At 41.9% G+C, this 24,502-nt stretch overlaps 1 protein-coding gene across 1 annotated transcript in view; it reads left to right on the forward strand.

Moving 5' to 3' along the window:
• The window catches only part of MYO3B (myosin IIIB), a 387,431-nt gene that overhangs the window by 257,371 nt on the left and 105,558 nt on the right, over positions 1–24,502 (forward strand). Inside the window, exons 28-29 of the mRNA XM_088794000.1 lie at positions 6,534–6,635; positions 10,726–10,828. Of these exons, the coding sequence (XP_088650126.1) occupies positions 6,534–6,635; positions 10,726–10,828 (205 nt within the window). The remainder of the gene's footprint in view (positions 1–6,533; positions 6,636–10,725; positions 10,829–24,502) is intronic.

The following is a 24,502-nucleotide window of genomic DNA, read 5'->3' on the forward strand; positions in this document are numbered from 1 at the left end:
ATAACTTGTCTCCCCTTATGTGCTATGTGAATTTAAGAATTGATATCAGGGTCTCTTCTGCATCTTCAGCCATTGACCCTTTCCATAGGCCATGTTCTCCCATTGGTTTCCACTTTGAATATGGCACATGGACATAGGGTACCAGTCAAAGCAACGGAAGGGTTTTATATACCGTCCTAACCATGTGGACTTTGGAGTCAAAACAATTGGCTTTAAATCCTGGCTATGCCACCAATTTGTCATATGGTTTGGGGAAACTTGCTTAACTTCTGAGCCTGTTTCCTCAGCTATAAAATAGGTCTCAATAAAGTCTAATTCTCAGGACTGTTGTGAAGATGATAGCAGAAGAGACATGCAAAGCATTCTGCACAGAACTCACACATGGTAGATATGCAGTAAATGGTAGTTCTGCCTCTGTACTCCCTTTCTAAATATGAACTTCACTGGGGGGAAAAATTCGTCTGTGAAATAATCTTCTAAGGTGAGCATAATAATGTTATCACTTCAAAAAGATGAAACTACTTCTCTCATTTTCAGAGAAAAAAAATAGTACCTGCCAAATCTTAATACCATTGCAATTAAAAAAAGCCTTTATAAAAGATAGAATTTTCGAAATCTTAACGTGTGTCTTGCTTGTTGGACAGGGAAAATTTCAAGTACAAAAATGACATGAAAGATTTCAGGAAGTTTTATTTTTGTTTTTGTAAAGAGCTGTGTCACCTTGTGCTGCGAGCTTGATTCGTTTGTGTAAGTTAAGTGTTTTAGTGACCTCAAAACTGTTAAAACTTAGGTGGTATGCTGCCGACATCGGTTTTCCCACTTTCTTGTTTGAGGCCCTTCTGCAACTTGCTCTGGAAAACAGCAAATCCCCTCTTCACCCCCTTCCACACAGTCAGAACTTCTGAAATCCAGGAGTTACGTATCACCCAGACTTGCTGTCTGCTGCTGTGGAGCGCAAGTCGCCTTTCAGTTGTCTGAAGCGTCGGACGATCTCAGTGTGCTGATCATGTTTAACCCACAGTGACGGGTGATTGGCAGCATAACAGCTGAGCGCCAGCCATTTGGCCAGTAGTTCAAACCCCAACACGAAGAGACATAGCAGGATCATGGCTTGATTTGCTGTGGCCATGAAGTCTGAATCGCCAAGCACAGAGGCGGAGGCAGAGGTGACAGCTGGTAGCCATTCTCCTCAATAAAGTTGTGATGGTTGAGATGTATAAGCAACCAGAGCCTGCTAATTTCATAGACTTTGAGCCAAGTGCTTAGTGTCAAAACCAGCTATGGTCAATGATGCAAATGGCTGTGAAGGGTCCTTCGTCAACAACAAGGCTTTCCCCACCAGACTGCTTCCTCTGAGCTGGTTAGAAGTGTTTAGATCCTGCTTTCCAGAAACACTCCAGTTTGAGGAGTAGGAGGCCTTTTGTTTTGCTTAAAAGTCGGATTTATTGAGGTACAGTTTATAAACATAAAACTCAAACAGTTTGATAAAATTGTATAAACACATACAGTCAGATAACCCCCTCTACAATCAAGAAAAAGAACATTTCCGAGAAGCTCTCTCATGTTCCTTCTATCATTCATTCCTCCCCCACCCTCAGCTCCTGGCAACCACCAATGGGTTTTCTGTCCCTGTAATTTTGCCTTTTCCAAAATGTCATATAAATGGAGTCATATAGCATGTGGATTTTTCAGTCTGGCTTCTTTCACTTAGAAAAATGCTTCTGAGATTCATCAGTGGTGTTCCAGTTGTCAGTGAATTCTTTTTCATCACAGCAGAATTTTAGTGAATGGATGTACCACAGTTTTGTCCATCTGCCAGCTAAAGGGCATTTGTTTCCAGTTTTTGGTGATGATCAATAAAACTGCGACAAACATTCAGAACTTTATCTTTTTTAGAAAAATTTATAGAAAAGTGAGTACCTGCTTTATAGGAAACCAGAGCTGTGTGAGTTGGAATGATCCTAGAGGTGGGAAGTGTTTCTGTCTTGATTAGCCAACAGAAATACTTATTTTTCAAACATCTTATACTTTTGCGTAGCAATCTGCAGTTTATACAAAGCACTTTCACTTACCTTGTTCCTGTAATTGTCATAGTAGCCTTGAGAACTAGGCTAAGAATCTTACCCCATTTTATAGATGGCGGCTAAGAAATCTCCCTGCAGTCCAGACGCCCAACTCCTGATACGCTGTCCTTCTCCCAGAACATTTCCGCAACATCCTGTCCATGCAGAACGCTCTGCTGGATGCTTTGGGGGCAGTCACAAAAACAACATAATTTTTTTTTCCCTTCAAAAGGGAAGAATCTGATGCTCCACATCACGCATCATCAAGCAAATGCAAATTAAAACCACGAGCTACTGTTAACACACCTATTAGAATGGCCAAAATCCACAACACAGACAACACCAAATGGAAGGGAGGATGTGGAGCAAAGGAACCCTCATCCACTGCAGGTGGGACTGCAAAATTGTGCAGCCACTTTGGAAGACAGTGTGGCGGTTTCTCACAAAACTGAACATATTCTTACCATATGATCCAGTAATTGCATTTTTTTGGTATTTACCTGCAGGAGCTGAAAACTTATGTCCACACAAAAACCTGCACACAGATGTTTAAGGCAACTTTATTTATAACTGCCAAAACTTAAAAGCAACCAAGATGTCCATCAGTAGGTGAATAGATCAATAAACCGTGATGCACCCAGACAATGGAATATTATTTAGAGCTAAAAAGAAATGAACTATCAAGCCATGAAAAGACCTGAATGAACCTAAAATGCATATTACTAAGTGAAAGTAGCCAATCTGAAAAGGCTACATACTGTATGATTCAAACGGTATGATATACTGAAAAAGGCAAAACTACGGAGACAGTGAAAGTCAGTGGTTGCCAGGGGTTAGAGGAAAGGGGATTGATGAATAGGCAGAGCACAGAGGATATTTAGGGCAGTGAAAACACTCTGTGTGATATTATAATGATGGATATATATTCTTATACATTTGTCCAAACCCATGGAATGTACAACACCAAGAGTGAACCGTAATGCAGACTGTGGATTCTGGGTGATAATGATATGTCAGTGTAGGTTCATCAGTTGTGACAAAGGTACCACTCTGGTCGGGGATGGTGACAGTAGGGGAGTCTGTGCATGTGGGAGCAGGGGGTATACAGGAAATCTCTGTACCTTCCCCTGAATTTTCATTGTGAACCTCGCACTGCTCCAAAAAGCTTAAGTCTTTTTTTTAAAGGGTGATGGGGAACAGTCACAAATTGAACCAGGACCAGCACACATGCCACAGCCTTGAAAGGAGTACAAGCCAGGGCCAACTAACAGAGCAACAAGAAGCAAATGATCTGTGAAGCTACTCCCCAATCCTTTTTGGAAGCAGGAAGGGCATAAATTATAAGAAACAAATCCCATCTGAGGCTGATGGGAGTCAGAAGAGACGAGAGCGGCGCTGCTTAGGTGCATGAAGGGAAGGGGGATTCCCCAGACGGTGACGTTCAGCGGCAGGCAAGAAACTGATTTCTAGGATAAGGGAAAACCTCCCTCCTTAGCTCCCAGGTTCGAGAAAGCAATTACCAGGCCAGACTTTCTTTGAACTCAGTCGAAGTTTGACTGGGATAACGACTGGAATTAAGTCCTAGAGAATCAAAGTGGAAAAACGCTCTCGTAGACGTGAAATTACTAGATTTATTTTGTGTAGAGGCCAGGATTTCTGATGCAGCTGTAGAAAAAAAAAATGTCAGTGAGATTCTGTTTTTTAAGAAAAAAAATGTTACTTTTTGATGCTGCTTTTAGTGGCATTTGCCAGTCGGACCTCCCACAAGTTGGCCTCTTTATGTTCTGATACGGTGGCTGCTGACCAGCTGTCACTCCAGCCAGAAACCACACTGGCTCCTTGTGCAATCGACCAGCAGCAGTTAGGAGGGTAAGGCTGGGCTTTTGTGCCTCATCTGTATGCGCCTTCTCTGCCAGGTACAGTGGGCACCCTTTGCCAGGTCCATTATGAGGGCAGGGAAGCTTACCCAGCCTAGATCACTAACCAAGAAATCTACCCAGACAGCGTCCCTGCTGGAAACAATGCCTGGGTCTGTCTTCTGGTGGGTCATCAAATGTCAGTCCAGGCCAGGACCCCCTTCTGTAGCAGCTGATCTGTGGAACCCTTAGGAGCCCAGACATGTGCAAGAAATAAAGTTCTAAAGTTTTACTTTCACTTATAAAGGAAAAAAGAGAAGAGGGGTTAATGATTTCTTAATGTTTTAATAAATGGGGCTGCACCATGTATTATATAGGGATTCAGATGTTAGGGCAAAACTGCTTGGGTTTGAACCATGGTTCTGCCATTCTCCAGCTATGTGAGACTCCTAGGCAAGTCATCTAACCTCCCTGGGCCTCAGTTTCCTCAGCTATAAAATGGGAATAATAGCAGTCTCTACCTTTTAGAGTTACTATGAGGACTGAATGAGCTAACTTCTTTAAAAGGCTTAGGAAAAAGCATGGAAACTAATAATCCATACATTCTGTTTCTTAGGTAAAAATAATAGACATTCCCCTAGTGTTGGTCCTAATTCTTCTTCCCCCCCACCTTACCCCATCCACAAATCAAGTTAAATACACCTGATCTTTTTCTTCTCTTCTATTTCAGTCCTTAGTATCTTTTAGTTCCCCTTCCTCATATCAGTTTCCTACAGCTACCATAACAAATTACCCCAAACTTGGTAGCTTAAAACAACAGAAATGTATTCTCTCACAGTTCAGGAGGCTAGAATTCCAAAATCAAGGTGTCAGTAAGGTTGGTTTCTACTGGAGGCTCTGAGAGAGAATTCTTTCCGTGCCTCTCTCCTAGCGTCTAGTGGTTCTCTGCAGTGCTTGGCGTTCCTCGGCTTGTAGACCCATCACTCCGCTCCAGTCTCAGCTTCCTCTGTTGCATGCATTCTCCCTGTATCTCTCTGTGTCCTCACATGGGCTTCTTATAAGGACACTAATCATTGCACTTCTTAGTATTTACCTGAAGGAGCTGAAAACTTATGTTCACACGAAACCCTGCATACAGATGTTTAAGGCAGCTCTATTTGTAATTGCCATCCAGCTCCCTCCTTAATTAATGCAACCTTAATCCAGTATGACCTCATCTTAAATGAATTATATCTGCAAAGACTCTACTTCCAAGTAATGTCACATTCTGAGGTTCCAGATAGACATGAATTTTGAGGGAACATTAGTCTACCCAGTTTACCACCGTAAAAGTTTCAGGGTGCTTTCACATCTGTTATCTCTTTTTCATGTCACTGTCCATGTTAGAATGCAAGCTCCATGAGGTTAGAGACAGTGCCTCTTGAAGAGTAGTCTGAAGCAACTGACATTACTTAATATAGGAATGTTTACTGGGCCTCCTTAAAGGAATGGAAAGACCCGGTGCCACCAGGCTAGGTGTGGAAAGATGATGCCTGAGGTAGGAGAGTCACCCAGCAGGAGGGTGAGGGACAGGATGAAAAAAAAATGTCATCCAAGGAAATAAAAAAGGAGAAAGGTCAGAGATCCCAAAGATCCCAATATGGTACTGCTAGACGTACTGCTGGCAGAAGGGGAACAGCAAGAGTCAGAAGGAAGGTGCAGGATGAGAGAGAACAAGGTCTAGATCACAGGTCAGGGAGAAAAGGGACAACTGCCTCAGGGCAGAAGCCTATCTCTTCTGTGGGGAGTGGGGCCTGACTGCCAGTGTGGTTTCTTCTAAAGCCAACAGACCCAGGTGCACAGAATCTGACCTTTCCAGATACCTGAGGTACTCTGAGATGTTGGAACATCTTCAGCCCAACTTGACCTTCATGGTCTCAGAGAATGGAAGAAAAGACGTAACAGCTGGGATAAACCCTTTGGTATTTTTCCACTCCAGCCATCAGCTGTTTGGGTAGAGAAATATTTAGGTGTTTATTCACATGAACCAACCTGACTGGATGATGAAAAGCTGCAGTTCTGATATTTCTCACCTGAGTATAGGGTGTGGCCTGTCTTTTCTGTGGCAGCGTAATTAGTTGTCAACCCACAACAGTCAGTGAACAGGGCTACAAGAGGAAAGGAAGAGCAAGGTGTGCCCGAGGGCCAGATGGATGGAGGGATGGAGGAGATCTTGCTGCTCTTTATATTTCCCTGGTAGCAACAACTGGAAAGGCAGCTGGAAAGCCAGGAGCCCTGGCCTGGTGCACTCATGACCTCTCTTTGTCACCCAACTCCCTATTTGACTAATGAGATTCATGAGACAGGTTCCCCACATTACTCCACATCACCACGGTAGGAGGGAATCCAGCCAGGACAGTGATTAATTCTCTGTTCCTTGCCATTTTGCCCCTTTCCAACCATACTGTATTAAATCTTAAAAGTAAGCACCAAATCTGTTGAGATTCATCATCTCAGAACCTCAAATCATAAGACAAATGTGGGTTTCCTAGCCAAGTTTTATCATTCCGCTTGGTCACTCATCTAGGTGTGGGAGCATAACCTGAAGAAGTTTCTCCTTTGTTTCATTCCACAGGGCGCCCTTCAGACCAAGGCCATGATCCACACCTCCTTGTCACAGGGGCCACCAGGGGAAGTGCCCACAGTCAAGAATGCAGTGAGCCTGGTGACCACAAAGGTGAGATCATTCGAGGTTTGAGATGGGTGTCCTGTATTCGGGGACATTCCAGAGAAAGTTCCAGAATTGGAAATGATCACCTGATATGGACCTTCTCGCTGCCACTTTTTTTTTTTTCTGTAGATGACAGCTGATTAACTTCAGGGGCAGCCTTGCAGGGGACCCTGAAAAGTGATTTCACAGAAGGGGAGGGAGTAGACAGAGATAAGCTAGCTACTCTGTGACTGCCTCCTCTGCCCATGTTCTTGTTCACTGGGGAAACTGGTCTCATTGCAGCTCTCCTTACCGACCGCTTCCCTTCAACCCGCCCTCTTGGAGCAGACACTGACATGATTCTGCCTGATTTACCTTAAGACTTATGAAAGTTTCGCTTTTCAGGCAGATCTTTCTATGATCAGTCTGAGCTTTATGTACAGAAATTGTACATAAAGCTCAGACCGATTGCAAACATTCATGGGGGAGGGAGCACTGTGGACAAGAAATTAAAAACTGGGGTATCAATAAATGATGTTGTAAAATGAAAGAATCAGTGGTTTTCAAACATTTAAAAAATAGAATATTAGGATGAGTTGCGCTGGATTTGGCAGTAGAGTTTGCAGCTACAATTTATCTGCCAGGCCTAGCAATGAGGCTCTGGGCATTTCCAGCTCTTTTGTAATCAGTCAACCAGCCTATGTTTCAAGGAAATCCAGAATTAGAGCTTTTCCTGGGGGCAAGGAGGTTAGGGAGTGGGAGACAAAGACAAGGAGGAGCCCAGAGAGCAACAGTTTCTGGAACCTGAGGAGACCTGAGGGGAGAGACAATGAGACATCTTTCACTTTCCAAAGAAGGATGTTTAGCTGTTACTGACCTACCATCTAGACCCTTTCTCTCTAGCAGAATCCACAAATAAGAGGTCTTCCTGTTGTCATCAGCATGCAGATGTATTTTGTTTGGCCAGACACGGTGTTTTTGAAAAAACTTTGAACCCAAATGTTTTTAGATAGGGTGTCCACCACAAATGCCAGCATTCTTCCTGACACCACACACATTTATGTTACCTGGGTGGCCTCAGTGGTGTTTGAGTTCGCAATACCTTCTATCTTGTTCTCTTTCTTTTATTTTCTCTTCTCTTGATAGTCAAATGCTTTTTCATCTTATTTCAAAATAGTCCAGTGAAGAATTGGCATAACTTTCCTGGGGAATATGAATGGTTCATAGAGTTCAGTCCAACTTTGGAAGGCTTCATCTCCTCCAGAGAAGTCCCTCCCAGTATTTATTTCATTAAACCAGAACACTTAGCGACGTTTCCCTGAAGAAAGGAGAACTGTGTCTGGAGAAGCCTCCATTGTCACACCTACACATACTTCAAGTCTAGTGTTTTGTGAATGTTTCTGCTATTTCAGCTCATCGTTTAATTTTTCAGCCATGTCACTGGTCTAATTCCTTTAACCTGATCTATTCACTCAGAATGGGCCACCCTATTTGACTTTTCTGTTTTTTTCCATATCTACATTTCTCTAGTCTCATTGTTTAACAGTTAATTTTTCGGAGAGATACCAGGTGCCAACTGTCACCAGTACATAACTTCAAAATGTTTGATAATTTCGGATTTTGCTTTGAACTCAATTATTTGATAACCTCCTTAATTTTTACTTATTTATTTTTAACCTTTTAAAATTGAGGCCTAATTGACATATGACATTATGTTAGTTTCAGTTGTGCCACATAAAGATTCCTTCCTTTTCATTTAAGTTTCTCTCTTTACTCTGATCCAAATCCTTCTCTCTGCTCTTCACACAAAGCTGGGAGGTGGAGGAACAGATTTCCTCTAAGCTTTATTAAGAATATTCTGTAAGTTTCTTTTTGGTTTTTGTACTTCAAATAACTCTTAAAAATCAATATTTTGATGACTGAAGTGTAAATGAATAAGAAACATGGAAGAAGTTTTCCCTTCGATTACACGAACAGAAATTCTATGGATTTTTATTGGAAACCCAGGCAAAGTAACGGGGGGGCATTTGCTAAGCTCCAAGTAAAGGTGCTGATGCCTCCTCGCTTTCTGGTGGTGGACGCAGCACCCTCCTAAGGAGAATCCCAAGCCAAAAGGGACTTGGGGTCTTTCCTAGCTTTGCTTGTGCTTTTCCCTCTCCATTTTACACGGTGGATCCCAAATGGGCGACACTAAAGCACTCTCGGCTTTCCATGAGTTACCACTTGGGCTTGGATCCGCGAGTGGTCGGTCTTGGTGCTGCTGAATTGGGCCAGAGAACAAGGTTAAAAATTATTTGTGTCATTTTTCCTCCTCAATAAGGAAACAAAGATATTTGTTTCCCAATGTGGACTTCTTTTTTTTCTTTTTATGTCGATTCTTGTTTTTATGTCACTTATCACAGTATTACAAGTGAGTTTGGGACAAACAATGTTTTAGAATCTGCAAGAGGGAGGAAAGCTGCCTGCCTGGTCCTCTAACCGGAGTTCATCAATTAGGAGAAAGCAGGGAGGGGAGGAGAGGAAATCAGTTAATGAAATTCTAAAAGGCTACAACGGTTTTTCTTGATTTCTGCTCCCCCCCCCCCCTTCTTTTGACATTGTTTTACTGTTTGGTCATATGTTTTTTGTATAATAATAAAAATGTAATAATGATACATTTACCTTTGTTTCTCTTTATCCTTTTGGTGTTTATAGCAATAAGAACAACAACACAGATGGTTTTATCTACCACTGATAGCTCAATGAGTTACATTTCTTCCCCATAAGAGATATTTATGTCTAAGGAACCAACCTAATATTATGGAATGAGAGTACACTCTTCCTAGAATAGACAACACAAAAACAACTGATTTCCATATTTCTTTTTCTGCACTTTATCTTTGTCATGTTATATATGTTCTATTATTATAACATCAACTTTTTGTATTTTATGCAACTTCCACAAATATATATGTCACAATTGACAAATTCATAGATGATCTTCATTGGCTATATCTTTGTTTGGATGTTTCTAGATTGTCGAAAATAAGGATAGCAAGTAGGTGCTGACTCTCTTTCCGACGCCAACTAATTGGTCGTGACGATGTAGACCTGTGGTTCTCAGCCCTGGCTACATGTTAAGATTATTTGGGAAACTTCTAAAAATTGATGCCAGCCCCAAGCTAGGTCAGTGTCAGAATCTCTGGGAGCTGGGTTCAGGCATATGTTGAATCTTCTTGGGCGATTCTAATGAACAGCCAGGGTTAAGAATCACATATTTGGAGCAATGTCTCTGAAGCTTCCACTTGGATCCTGGTCATCATCTTGTTAAAAACACAGATTTCCAGCCCCCTCCCCTGGACTTTCAGATTCACTAGGTCTGGGGTGGAGCCCAAGGATTTGCATTTTTAGCAAGTTTTTAGGTGATGTTGATGCTTCGTATGTGTATTCTCAATAAGTCAGGTGGTGCAGGGTCCACACTTTGAGAATCACTGATGTGAAGAGTTGTGTTAAAAAGGAACCTGAAGGTGAATTAAAATTCAGTGGAAGAGGGTCATGGTTGATTAGTCATGGCTGCCAGGGTCTCAGGGATGAGGAATTGTATTTGTCACCCCAATCCCCCCCTCTTGAGAAACTCATCAGTAAACTGTCCTCAATCACAGTGTGGAAATGGGTTTCTCCTGGAATGGTTCCCTATTTACAGTTAATCCTGCCCACATGGTGCCAGTTCATTCCTTGACCTACTGTCTTCGTCAGCAGGCGGCCCTGCTCAGCCCAGCCAGAACTGGAAGCTGGTCTACTAACTCCGTCTAGCACAGGGCTGTTCCAGCTACTGCATTTCCCTCATGTGGGGTCCTCTAATCTCTGTCCACTATTGCCAGAGAGAGAGAACTTGGTTTTCTATAAGCATGAGTTCTTTTATCCATTTACTGGCCGGGACCTTGCACTGAGCGAGGACTGCCATCACAGAACAGGTCTGTTTGGATGATGTGTCCTAAATAAAGGCTGCAGAAAGTCAGGGAACAACATGAGGGCAGGGAGAAAGGAGCTGCAGACACCGTAGATGGGCAATATATTGAACCCTGCCTATTTCTGAATGTATGCTTAAGTCTCTAAGCACTTGTTTGTTTTCTCTCAGTTCTGAAGGGCTCTGTAGATCATAAAAACAGTCCACAAGCAGAATCCAACAGTGGCCATGCAAAGACTTCAAGCAACTCTCCTTCTGTCACTGAGGAAAATCGGTGAGTCTTATCTATAAGATTTTCCAGCCTCAAACTCGGGGGCTTTTGGGGAGTTGGAGAGAATGGAACCAAAAGTGTTTCCCATCAGATTCTCCCATGTCAGAGGTCATCATTGTACTGGTGTAGAATTAACCCCTGGTCATTTGCAGAACATGAAAGCATTCACGAGACTCTACAAGAGTAAGAAAAGATTTATTGAAAGGCAAAAAGAGAGAGAGAGTTCTTTTTGGAACTGGCAGAAGGAGTTTTCCCAGGGCAGTTTGAAAGAAAGAGCTGTAGAAGATCTTGAAAGTTACTGGCAAACGGAGTGGTGCCAGGGAAGAGCCTGACGGAGACAGTTGTGCCAATGAGAAGGAGTGCTGGGGTTTTATATTTTTCCATGCGTGATGTAGGGTGCTTGTCAGATTGCGGGGGGGGGTGGGGGTGGGGGCTGCCGTTACAATTGTCTTCTCCTGGGACCTGTCCTGTTCCCATCTATGATGGATGTCAGCTTGCAGGGGGTTACCGTTTTGATTGGAAACTGTTCTCTTCCCACCTATGATGGATGTAAGGTGCCTGTCAGCCTGCAGGTGCAGTGCTGGCCAGGGGAGTCAGAGCCAAGAGGGTAATATTTAGCTCCTTCGTGTTAGCCCACAAGCCTGCTCCTCTTAACTCTTTACTTGTCTAATCAATTGTTCTGTGGGCAAAAGTCTTTATTCTATAGGGCAAGCTGAACTGCCTTTTGGGTTCTCTTCATGGCAAAACCTGTACTTGACTTCATTAGGTCAAAGCAGTGGTTCTCAACTGAGGGCAGTTTTGCCCCACTCCCCTGGGATTTTGGCAATGTCTGGAGACATTTTTGGTTGTCACAACGTTAGGGGGAGGAGTTGAGCTAATGGAATCTCGTGGGTAGAAGCCAGGAATACTGCTACATGTCTTACAATACACAGGACAGCCCCCCACAACAAAGAACTGGCTAACCAAAAATGACAGTAGTCCCAAAGTTGAAAAATCTCGGGTTTAAGCTAAAGCAATAAGCTTAAACTTTTCCTATTTAGTTAAATAGAATTCAAAGTGAGTAGAGCAGAGCTTGCCCAGGGCCATAGTGCACTATTTTCAATGTACTTCTGAACTTCTTAGGTCTGCAGAGGACAATGACCCTGGCTAAATGTAGGCTCAGGCTACTTTAAGTAAGGCTAGACCATGCTGTGACACCAAGTACTGGACTCAAGGAATTCAGAGGCTTCCTGTTTTTCAGGGAAGCATTCGTAACCCACCTTGTCTCAGAAAAGGTTTCCAGGCCCCATCACACATGTCACCAGGAGGGGGAGGAGGAGACAACACAGGAAGGAGTGGACCATGGCAAAGGGAATTGTTTGTGGGGACTCTCATTAAAAGTTTACTCTAGAATTTGGAGAAAGAAACAGGCCTTTAGAAAGTTTCTTGCATCTTTTCACTTGGAAAAAGAATTGGTCTTGATTTGTAATTTTAAAAAACAATTCTTAATTTTTTGAGATTTCTGAATCAATATTTTTGAGACCTGACAGATTTAATTCTCAGTACTTCTCTCGTGGTCTCAAATTCTTGCTGGACTCCTTTTAAAGTAGACTACATTCCTAAATAACCAGAATACCTCATTTAAAAGTATTTGAACAGATATGATAGGCCTAACATCTCATACTAGAATAACAAAGTTTAGATTTTCTGTTGCAGCAGAAATAGCACTGAATTTGGTAGGGGGACGACTTGGGTTCTAGTCCTAGTTCTATCGTTTGTCAGCTGTTTGACCTTGGGCAAGTCAGTGAACCCATTTGGTAAATGGCTCCAGCCCCAGCCTGACTCACCTCAACCTCAGCTGATGACTAACTTTACTCAAAATATCAGAACAGTTCCGTGAGCAACTTCCACTTCCCTTCCCTCCATCTTAGACTCTCTCCTTATATTCAGCTGCCTTTTCTTCCTTTGCTTCCATCTCGAAAGACCACAGGCCCTCTTCCTTGCACAGGCTAACCTCTCTGCCATGTTTCTGCCCTCCAGGCCCTGCCACCATCAGGTAGCCCACCCCTTGCTTTGACTTCTTCCTTTGTCTGCTACCTCTCTCCCTTTTCACACCTCTCCCATTCTAACAAAAGCCTGCTCTCGGCTCTCTCCCTCTCTCTTCTTACTTTTACTATCAAACTTTCTCAGACTGACATCCAGGTCAGTTGTCTCATTCCCTCACCAACCACTCTCTCCCTAATGCTGAAATCTGATCTGTGCCCTCACCACATCCCTAAAACTGTCCTTGGGAAGCTCAATTCCAAGTCGCTAGGACCTCATTTTCATCAGACTCTGCAACATGCAGTTTAAGGCCGTGCTTTCCTTGAACCGCATCTTCTATGTGTGTCTGTGGTACCGCAGTCTTCAGATTCTTCCTCCAAGATGTCCCCAGTCTCCATCCTCCTTCTCTTCCACCCACTAGTGAAATGCACTCCCTGACTCTCTTCTTTCTCTGATTTTCACCTGGATGATCTCCTCTCTCACTGCTGTCTTCTGCTATCAGCTCTCAGCTGTGTGAGCGTGATTCTCAGATCTTCACACTTTTATGCCTAATTCTTGTTGGCCATGTATTTCTTATTTGCATACCAGGGCCTCAACAGAAAAGTCCCCACCAAATCACCTCCTTCACCTGACCTTGCCACTTCTGTGAGTGGCACAAACATTTTTGTGACCTGGCCTTCAAACCTGGCAGTCATTTTTGATCCCTACCTCTCACTTAACCCCACCCTCAATCATTAGCAGTCTTCCCTGGTCCAGGCCTGCCATCATCTCCTCTCTCTCTCTCTCTCTCTCTCTCTCTCTCTCTCTCTCTCTCTCTCTCTCTTCCTCCCTCTCTTCCTCCCTCCCTCCCTCCCTCCCTCCCTCCCTCCCTCCCTCCCTCCCTCCCTCCCTCCCTCTCTCCCTCCTCTTTACAGACCAGCTTTTATTTCTGACACCTGATCAATTGTCCTAAGCGCATTCTCACTTTTCAAAGAACTTTAATGGTTTCCGATTTTAGACAAAAGAGGTTCTGACTTCTCAGTCTGCTATATCAAGCTCCAATTTGTCCTCCAGACTCACCTCCTGTACGACCCTATATGCACCCTTGGGCTACCTGGAGTCAGACTTTATATTGTTCTACCAATGTACTTACCTCTGTTCTCTCTGCCCATTCCTTTCTGTTCAACTCTTACCTATTTTGTCAAGATATATTGTTATAGCCCTTTCCTCCATGAAGACCTTAATTCTCTTTAACAGTTCTTGAACCTTCATAGCCCATTTATAATAGTACTACTCAAAGTGTAAGACAAAATAATGAGATTGTGTCTGAATGTAAATAAACCCACTGCTTTCTTTACCAAGACAGTCTTGCTAAGAGAGGTTCTGACTTCTCAGTCTGCCATATCAAGCTTCTCCCTGTCTTGCTCCAATTTATCCTCCAGACTCACCTCCTGTATGATCCCAATACAGAAGTTCCAGTGCTGAGTCAGCCACTCAGGGATGTCATCAAGGACACAGGTTCCTTCCATCTCTTTGTTCTGCTATCTCAACATGTGGCTGAAGCAGGGCTAAGTATCACTTCTTCACATGGCAATGTCCAAAGCAGGAAAGAAGAGGTGAATGGAAAGGGGGCACTCCTCAGAAGTGTCTCTCTGTGTCATGAAGGAAAACTTTCCCACAAGTCGCCAGGATACTCCCCTCACATCTCATTGGCCAGAATTTTCAGAGGTGGCTCTGCAGGGGAGCTGCAAGAGAGTCTGGGGAAATGAGCACAGGCGTTTTCAGCTTCTGCAGGAAGTTTTCAGCTTCTGTAAGCAAAGAGTAAAGAGGTTGGGGAAGCAACCAACAGAGTGTGCCAGGAAAGTCATGAATGGTTAGTGATGGAGCAGATAGGTCCTGGTAAAAGATGAAGGGAAGGCAAAATCAGAAGGAAATGTTCATAAGGAAGACCCAGACATGACAAGAAATATTGCTGAGAATAAGAACGACAGGGATACGTGGAGGTCATCATTCAGATTCAGCCAACATTTATTGCGATGCCAGCTCTTTTCCCACAATTATCTCAAGTAATTCTCACACCAGCTTTTGGGGTGGTGTTACCAACTCCATGTTACCCATGAGTAAACTGTACACGGGGAAGGCTCATCAAGTAGCTCCCAAAAGCTGGCCTAGAGTCCAATGCTGGGTTGGAGGTATCAGATTTACCTTCTTCTGCCCCCAGTCAGCTAGTCTGGGTGTCACCCAAGGTCACAAAGAAAACAAATAGCAGGTCTAGGGTTTGAATCCTGATCTTCTGTCCTCAACAATAATAACTAACATTTGCTCTTCGTTAACAACATCCTGGGCCCTGTGCTAAGTGTTTTACATGCATTTTTCTATTTAATCCTCATAACACCTCTATGGGAAAGGTACGCATTTCATGATTTCTGATATTTAGAGATTACAAGTAACTTGCTAGTGTTACTTAAAGAGACAGGCCTTCTGACTCGAGAGCTCAGGCTTTTAACCAGTACATTCTAATACTTCTCTAGGTTCTGGGCTCCAAATGCTTAACCCAGAGCTTTTTCTGTTTTCTCTGTGTTATCTATAACTGTCATGGCAGCATATCTAAAATCATAACCAGCTAAAGAATCAACCCTGATTGGCATAAAGCGGTCACCCTGTGATTGGTGGAGAAAATTCCAGCATCGAATCTTGGGAGAAAGCCTGCAGCCTCCTGGGAGAGGTGCTCCCATCTGTGCATAGTGGGGTGAGGTTAACTTGGCTGGGGAGGAGGAAACCTCAAGTTGAAAGAAGTCCGTGTTTGGTGTGGAGCTTCTCTGCTGGGCTTCCTATGTGGGCCTGTACAGTGAATGACAGAATGGAAATACTCTTTTATGTTGCAGGGGCTTTGTTCCCATGATGGTAATCCTCCATTTTAATGCTAATAAGTACACTAGTGAGGATTACGCCCTTTAATTTGGCCTGCATATGGCAAAGCTCTCGCAAGGCTTTTATTTGACATTCGTTAGCACACTAGCCCCTGTCCTGTAAAAAGAAGCCCCTCTGAGGGAGGGAGGAGATGGTAATGCCAGTGCAGATGTTTTACCTGGCAGCTTGTAACACACCCCCAGAGAGGCTGCTTCGTTGTGGGCCACTTCAATGAGGATTCAGACTTAGCGAGATGGGGACCTTCGTGACTCAGACAGCTCAAGGGAAGCTGGCATCTCGCAAGAGGGGAAAATGAGCACATATTTCTCCCGTGTGTCATCCTTGCGGCTCTGGGGCTTGAAGCCAATTGGGCTGACCTCAGAATTGATGAGCCAGAGAAACAGCCTCTCCATCAGGGCCAACTGTGGGCCAGATTTTCATGTGGGCTGTGAAGTACATATTGCCACATATCTTGAAAAATACTCTGCCTGGGGGGTCATTGCAGAAATCCGTGGCAGTGCTAAGCAGATTTAACAAAACTTTTCTTTCCATATCAGTATCAGGAGGACGTTTCCTCTCCCCACCCTTTCGTTTTCATGCTAATTTTGCCTCCAGCCTTCATTTCACTCCCGCAGGAAGCTAGTTCCCTCCAGCAAATTTCCTACCACTGTGGCCAAGTTAGGGCACTACCTGGATGGAGCCAGAGAGAAGAAGGCAGCAAGTGTGGGAGCCACAGTGGGGGTAGAGGCCTTCTTTCAAAAGTGCTTTGGATACGGTAGATAATCTATGTGTAATCTCCTTCAGGTAGAAAGCAGATGAGATGGGTTTTGGTGACAGACCTGGGTTTGAGTCTTAGTTCACTTATAAACTAGGAGACTTTGGGCCAGTTCCTTCATCTTTCTGAACTTCAGTATCCTAGGCTACAAAAAGGAAATAATTGTGAGGATTAGAGCTAATCTATGCAACGGAACTAGCACAGTTCTGGACACTTAATAAATGCTCAATAAAGGATGATGGTGAGCTGTTCTTTGCCATGGTAATAGAAGTAGTTGCAATAATAGTAGAAATAGTAGTAATTAAAAAGTTTCTGTAAAGCTAACCAAATAGGAAGTGTCAAGACCCCTCTGGTTTAGCTCTAAACTGTAGACAAAAATAAATATTGAAGATTCCAGCACTTCAGACATTTTGAACAATGTTCATTTGCTGCTTTAACTTGAGAGCCAAATTTTCTTTTCTTGTGTTCCTGGCTCTTATCTCAGGATAAATCGGAGATTGACTTTGGGCCCAAGACTCTGGACAATATGGCTAGGATTTCACTGGCACACCCTCAAATGACAACTTTCAGAGCTTACTTGATTGTTAGGGACTTCTTAGAGTTTCTAGACTTTAAAAATATTAATTGGTCACATTTATTTTCAAAACCTTTTTGAAGCCAGAAACTTTATCACCAGCTGAAAGGATCTTCAAGGAAAAACCTGTTTTGAGTTATATTTTTCCTTGTGGATTTGCTTATAGCTGTACATAAATATTTATCCGAACTATTTCAACAAACCTTAAATCACCAGTGATCCTTATGCAAGGGATCCTTTTAGAAGGATTGCGGATGTCAAGAATGTCAGCAATCAACGTTCTCTTTATAGGACCAGATTCCAAGGACCGGAGGCCTCTTTAAAAATATTTGGAGCCTTTTCGTGGCTTTCAACATGTCTTTGTTTTCCCATTTCCATGTATCTGTCCATGCTGTTCCTTCTGAATAGAATGCGCTTGCCAGTTCTTTCTTTACCTGTCGATATTTTACCCATCCTTCAAGGTCTTACCCATATGGCCCCTCCCCCAGGGACTTGAAAAAGACTACAGCCGAGAAGAGCATCCCAGGTGGGAGACATAGAGTGGGCCACGGCCCAGAGGCAGGATGTTCGAGGGTTCTCTGGGGAGGGTGAGATGCCCAGGGGGAGGAAGGCTGAGGGTAGGGTGGGAATGGTGAGATGCAGGGAATAAAGCAGGTGGGAGCCAGGTTATAGGAGGCCTTAAAAGCTACACAAAATATTTCGGGCTTCATTCTATAAGCTGAAAGCAGTACACCTACAGTCATTGGGTAGAATATGGTCTACAGATGTATTTTGTTTGGCCTGCACGGTGTTTTTGAAATTCTTAATTAGTTTCCAACAGATAAAAATGGAAAGATTTCATATAACAATTCAGATTTCTGGGTTTTTTCAATTGAAGTTTATTGGGGTGACAATCGTTAGTAAAGTTACATAGATTTCAGGTGTACATTTTGTAATGCACTATATCTCACATTATGTGTTCACCACCCAGAGTCAGTTCCCTTTCCATCACCATGTATTAGACTCCGTTTACCCTCTTGTAGAGCCCTCCTCCCCCCTTACCCTCTGGTAAGCCCTAAACTATTGTCTGTGTCTATGAGTTTTTGTTCCTTCGTTTGTTTGTCTTGTTCTTTTATTGTTCTCAGTTTTATATACCACATATCAGTGACATCACATGGTTCTCTGCTTTTTCTGTCTGACTTATTTCGCTCAGCATTACACTCTCAAGAGCCATCCATGTTGTCACAAATGTTCCTATATCATCTTTTCTTACCACTGAATAGTATTCCATTGTGTATATATACCACAACTTCTTTTTTCTTTTTTAAGAAAATGCTTTCTTTCTTTTTTTTTTTCTCAAACATTTTATTGGGGAAGGGGAACAGGACTTTATTGGGGAACAGTGTGTACTTCCAGGGCTTTTTCCAAGTTAAGTTGTTGTCCTTTCAATCTTAGATGTGGAGGGCGCAGTTCAGCTCCAGGTCCAGTTGCCATTGTTAGTTGCAGGGGGCACAGCCCACCATCCCTTGCGGGAGTCGAGTCAAACCGGCAACCTTGTGGTTGAGAGCCTACTGGCCCATGTGGGAATCGAACCAGTAACCTTCGGCATTAGGAGCACAGAGCTCCAACCGCCAGAGCCACTGGGCTGGCCCTATACCACAACTTCTTTATCCATTCATCTATCAAAGGACGTTTTGGTTGTATCCATGTCTTGGCCACCGTAAATAAAGCTGCAGTGAACATTGGAGCACAGTGTCTTTATGGATAAATGTTTTCAGATTTTTTGTGTGGATACCCAGGAGAGGTATTGCTGGGTCATATGGTAATTCTATTCGTAATGTTTTAAGGAACCTCCACACTGCCTTCCATAGCGGCTGCACCAGTCTGCATTCCCACCAGCAGTGTATGAGGGTTCCTTTTTCTCCACAGCCTCTCCAACACTTGTTACTATTTGTCTTGTTGATGACAGCCATTCTAACTAGGGTGAGGTGATATCTCATTGTGGTTTTTATTTGCATCTCTCTGATGATTAGTGATGTATAGCATTTTTTCACGTGTCTGTTTGCCATTTGTATGTCCTCTTTGGAGAAATGTCTCTTCAGGTCCTCTGACCATTTTTCAATTGGGTTGTTTGCTTTTTTGTTGTTGAGTTGTATGAGTTCCTTGTATATTTTGAATATTAGCCCCTTATCGGAGGCACTGTTTGCAAAAATCTTCTCCCAGTCAGTTGGTTGCCTCTTTATTTTGTTGATGGTTTCTTTTGCTGTGCAGAAGCTTTTAAGTTTGATATAGTCCCATTCATTTATTTTAGCTTTTACTTCCCTTGCCTTTGGAGTCAAATTCATAAAATGCTCTTTGAATCCAAGGTCCGTAAGTTTAGTACTTATGTTTTCTTCCATGCAGTTTATTGTTTCAGGTCTTGTGCTTATGTTTTTGATCCATTTTGAATTAATTTTGGTACATGGTGACAGATAGCAGTCCAGTATCATTCTTTTGCATGTGGCTATCCAATTCTCCCAGCACCATTTATTGAAGAGGCTGTCTTTTCTCCATTGTATGTGTTTTACTTCTTTGTCAAAAAATATCTGTCCATATTTATGTGGGTTTATTTCTGGGTTTTCAATTCTATTCCATTGGTCTATGTGTCTGTTTTTCTGCCAATATCATGCTGTTCTGATTATTGTTGCCCTGTAGTACAAGCTAAAGTCAGGGAGTGTGGTACCTCCAGCATTGTTCTTTTTTCTTAGGATTGCTTTGGCTATTTGGGGTCTTTTGTGGTTCCATACAAATCTGATGATTTTTTGTTCTATTTCTTTAAAAAATGCCATTGGGATTTTGATGGGGATTGCATTTAATCTGTATATTGCTTTGGGTAATATGGTCATTTTAACTATGTTGATTCTTCCAATCTATGAACACCAGAATGTCTTTCCATTTCTTTGTGTCTTCTTCAATTTCTTTCAAAAATGTCTTATAGTTTTCAGCATATAGGTCTTTCACATCCTTGGTTAAGTTTATTCCTAGGTATTTTATTCTTTTTGTTGCAATTGCAAAAGGAATTGTTTTTTAAATTTCTTTTTCTGAGATTTTGTTGTTAGTATATAGGAATGCAATGGACTTTTGTACATTGATTTTGTAGCCAGCAACTTTACTGTATTCATTGATTGTTTCTAATAGCTTTTTGGTGAAGTCTTTAGGGTTTTCTATATACAACATCACGTCATCTGCAAAGAGTGACAATTTAACTTCTTCATTCTGAATCTGGATGCCTTTTATTTCTTTCTCTTGCTGATTGCTCTGGCGAGGACTTCTAACACTAGGTAGAAAAGCAGAGGTGATAGGGGACAGCCCTGTCGTGTTCCTGAACGTAGAGCAAAGGGCTTCAGTTTTTCACTGTTAATTATGATGTTAGCTGAGGGTTTGTCATATATGGACTTTATTATGTTAAGATATTTTCTTTCTATACCTATTTTATTAAGTGTTTTAATCATAAATGGATGTTGTATCTTGTCAAATGCTTTTTCTGCATCAATTGATATAATCATAGGATTGTTGTCCTTTATTTTGTTTATGTGGTGTATCACATTGATGGATTTGTGTATGTTGAACCATCCTTGTGCCCCTGGGATAAACCCCACTTTGTCATGATGAATAATCTTTTTAATGTATTGTTGCATTCGATTTGCTGGAATTTTGTTTAGGATTTTTGCATCTGTATTCATCAGAGATATTGGTCTGTAGTTTTCTTTTTTTGTCTTATCCCTATCAGGTTTTGGTATCGGAGTAATGTCGGCCTCATAAAATAAGTTAGGGAGTATTGTCTGTTCTTGAATTTTTTGGAAGAGTTTAGATCCTCTTTGAAGGTTTGGTAGAATTTACTAGTGAAGCCATCTGGTCCCGGACTTTTGCTTTCGGGAAGGTTTCAGATGACTGATTCAATTTCCTTTCTGGTGATCTGTCTATTTAGATTTTCCAATTCTTCGTGAGTCATCCTAGGAAGGCTATATGTTTGTAAGAACTTGTCCATTTCTTCTAGGTTATTGAATTTGGTGGCATATAGTCCTTCATAGTATTCTTGGATGATCCTTTGTATTTCTGTGGTGTCCATGATAACTTCCCCTTTTTCATTTCTGATTTTGTTTATTAGTGTCTTTTCTCTTTTTATCTTAGTGAGTCTAGCCAAGGGTTTGTCAATTTTGTTAATCTTTTCAAATAATGAGCTTTTTGTCACATTAATTTTTTCTATTGTATTTTTGTTCTCTATTTCATTTACTTCTGCTCTGATTTTTATTATTTCCTTTCTTCTGCTGACCTTGGGATTCATTTGTTCTTCTTTTTCTAGTTCTTTATGTTGTAACGTGAGGTTATTTATATGGGACTTTTCCTGTTTCTTGAGATAGGCCTGTAATGATATAAATTTCCCTCTTAAAACTGTTTTTGCTGCATCCCAAAAATTTTGTTAGGATGTATTTTCATTCTCATTTGTTTCTATGTATCTTTTGATCTCTCCTCTTATTTCTTCTTTGACCCAGTCATTCTTTAAAAGTATGTTGTTTAATCTCCATGTATTTGTGGTTTTTCCTGCTTTCTTTTTGCAATTGATACCCAATTTCAAAGCCCTGTGATCAGAGAATATGCTTGATATGATTTCAATCTTCTTAAATCTGCTGAGGCTAGTTTTTTGTCCCAATATGTGGTTTAACCTTAAGAATGTTCTATGTACACTAGAAAAAAATGTATAGTCTGATTTTCTAGGATGAAGTGCTCTATAAATGTCACTTATGTCCGTTTCATCTAATGTGTCATTTAGGACTGCTATTTCTTTATTTATTTTCTGTCTGGATGATCTATCCATAGCTGTCAATGAAGTATTTAGGTCCCCTACTATAATTGTGTTTTGGTCAATTTTTCCTTTTAGTTCTGTTAGTAGTTGCTTGGTATATTTCGGTGTTCCCTGATTGGGGTCATAAATATTGATGACTGTTATGCCTTCTTGTTGTATAGTCCCCTTTATCATTATGAAATGTCCATCTTTGTCTCTGGTTACCTTTTTTATCCTGAATTTTGTTTCATCTGATATCAGTATGGTTACACCTGATTTTCTCTGGATACCATTTGCTTGGAGTGTCAATTTCCACCCTTTCACTTTGAGTCTGTATTTGTCCTTGTAGCTGAGATGCTTCTCTTGGAGGCAGCATATGGTTGGGTTAGTTTTTTGATCCAATCTGCTACTCTGTGCCTTTTTATAGGTGAGTTCAGTCCATTTACATTTAGGGTGATTATTGATACGTGAGGATTTTGTATTATTCTATCTTTGGTTTTCTGGTGAGACTGTGTCTCCATTGTTTCTTTGCTTTTTTGTTTTTGTCCTTTATTTATGTGTGGTGGTATTCTATGATTTTATGTATGTTTCTTCTTTTATTATGGTGTATATTTCAGTTCTGGATTTTTTTTGAGTGGTTACCATTAAGTTTATGTAAAAGAAAGTTTGATATTTAGAGTATTCCATTTTCTTCAACATGCTTACTTTCTCCATTCCCATATTCTAGTTCAGGCCTTTATTCTCTCCCCTTTTATATTTTGGTTGTCACAAATTATCTCTATTTATGCTGATCGAATAGCCTTCTTCAGTATTTCTTGTAGTGCAGGTCGTGTGTTAGAAAATTCCCTCAGCTTCTGTATGTCTGGAAAGGTCTTTATTCCTCCTTCATATCTAAAGGATATTTTTGCTGGATATATTATTCTTGGCTCATAATTTCTCTCTTTCAATAGTTTGAATATTTCAGTTCACTCCCTCCTGGCTTGTAGAGTTTCTGCTGGAAAATCTGATGATAATCTAATGGGCTTTCCTTTGTAGGTTACCGTTTTCTTTTCCCTGGCTGCCTTGAGGATTCTTTCTTTATTGTTGATTTTTGACAACTTCAATACAATGTGCCTTGGAGAAGGACTGTTGGGGTTGAGGTAATTAGGTGTTCTATTTGCTTCTTGTATTCGAGGATCCAGTTCTTCCCACAAGTTTGGGGAGTTCTATTAGTTTGAATATACTATTAGTTTGAATATACTCTCTGTTCCCTTCTCTCTTTCTTCTTCTGCTGGTGTGCCCATTATTCTTATATTGCTCTTTCTGATGGAGTCAGAAAGTTCTCGTAGAGTTTTTTCATTTCTTTTAAGTCTCAAGTCTCTTTCTTCTTCCATCCATGTCATTTCCAGGTTTCTATCTTCGATGTCACTGATTCTTTCCTCCATCTGGTCAACTCTACTACCTAAGCTTGCTGTTTCATTCTTCATTTCTTTTATTAAGTTCTTAATCTCCAGAAATTCTATTTGGTTCTTTTTAAAAATTTCAATCTCTTTGGTAAACTGTTCATTTTGTTCTTTGATTGTATTTATGAGTTTATTAAACTGCCTGTCTGTGTTTCCTTGCATCTCATTGAGTTTTTTAAGAATTACAATCTTGAATTCTCTGTCATTTAGTCATATATTGCCACGTCTTTAAGTTCATTTTCTGGAGACTTTTCATTTTCTTTATGAGCTGTCTTGTTACCTTGGTTATTCATGGCAATTAATGATTTATTATTTCTCTTCCTAGACATATACAGGAGTGGGTTCTGCAACAAGTTAATAGAAAGAGGTCTTTCTTTGGTTTTCCAGTAGGTGTTTGTAGAATGTTGTATTTTCTCTCTGACTGCACTGCAGCCTTTTATTCTCTCTCACACTGTAGCATTATATTTTCTCTGCACTATTCCAGCTTCTCATACAATGGGGGGATTCCCTGGAAGGTGGGCTTATCCTCTGTGAACTGTTCACCTGGGTTATAGGGTGCTGTCTCCATGGGGGGATGTGAAGAGCTTCTGAAGTTCCAAAGCTCTTCCTGCACCAGATTCAGAGCCCGTGTGTTTCTGCAGCTCTGTTTACTCCTGAACGGATCCGCTCAGATAGGTGGGGACAGAGGCGGGTTGGGTTGTGAGAGGTGGCCAGAGCAATGGCGGTGATCACCACCACAGCCAGTCCTGCTTCTATGGTTCCCTCTCCTTTGCCAGAACTAGTTGGGCTGCGAGTTCATGTGTGCGGATCATAGTTCTCAGAACTGCAAATATTCTGTTCTTTTGATCTGACACTGCTAGTGTTCCACTTCTAGCACTGGGCAGGTGGGGGCGGGGCGAGCTCTGGGAGGGTAGGGAGGGGGCGGCTAGTCTCAGTGCCTAAGGCTTCCGTGCTCTGCTCAGCAGTGAGGGCTGAAACCACCGTTTTCAGCATTCTTCCCTCAGTCTTTGCTCCAAAGTCTCTGTCGTGAGCATTGTGTTCAACCGTGTTATATGCTGTCCCCTCAGCCCTGTGGGCCATAAGCGGAGCCCTAACAGTCCGTGTTCTTCCCTCTTTTGCAGCTGCACTAGTTCCTGGATGCAGCGAGCTTGGAGCACTGAGCTAGGTTTGCGTC

Source organism: Rhinolophus sinicus, chromosome 17 (genome assembly GCF_057876585.1).
Source record: "Rhinolophus sinicus isolate RSI-liver-muscle chromosome 17, RSI-T2T, whole genome shotgun sequence".
Classification (NCBI taxonomy): Eukaryota; Metazoa; Chordata; class Mammalia; order Chiroptera; family Rhinolophidae; genus Rhinolophus; species Rhinolophus sinicus.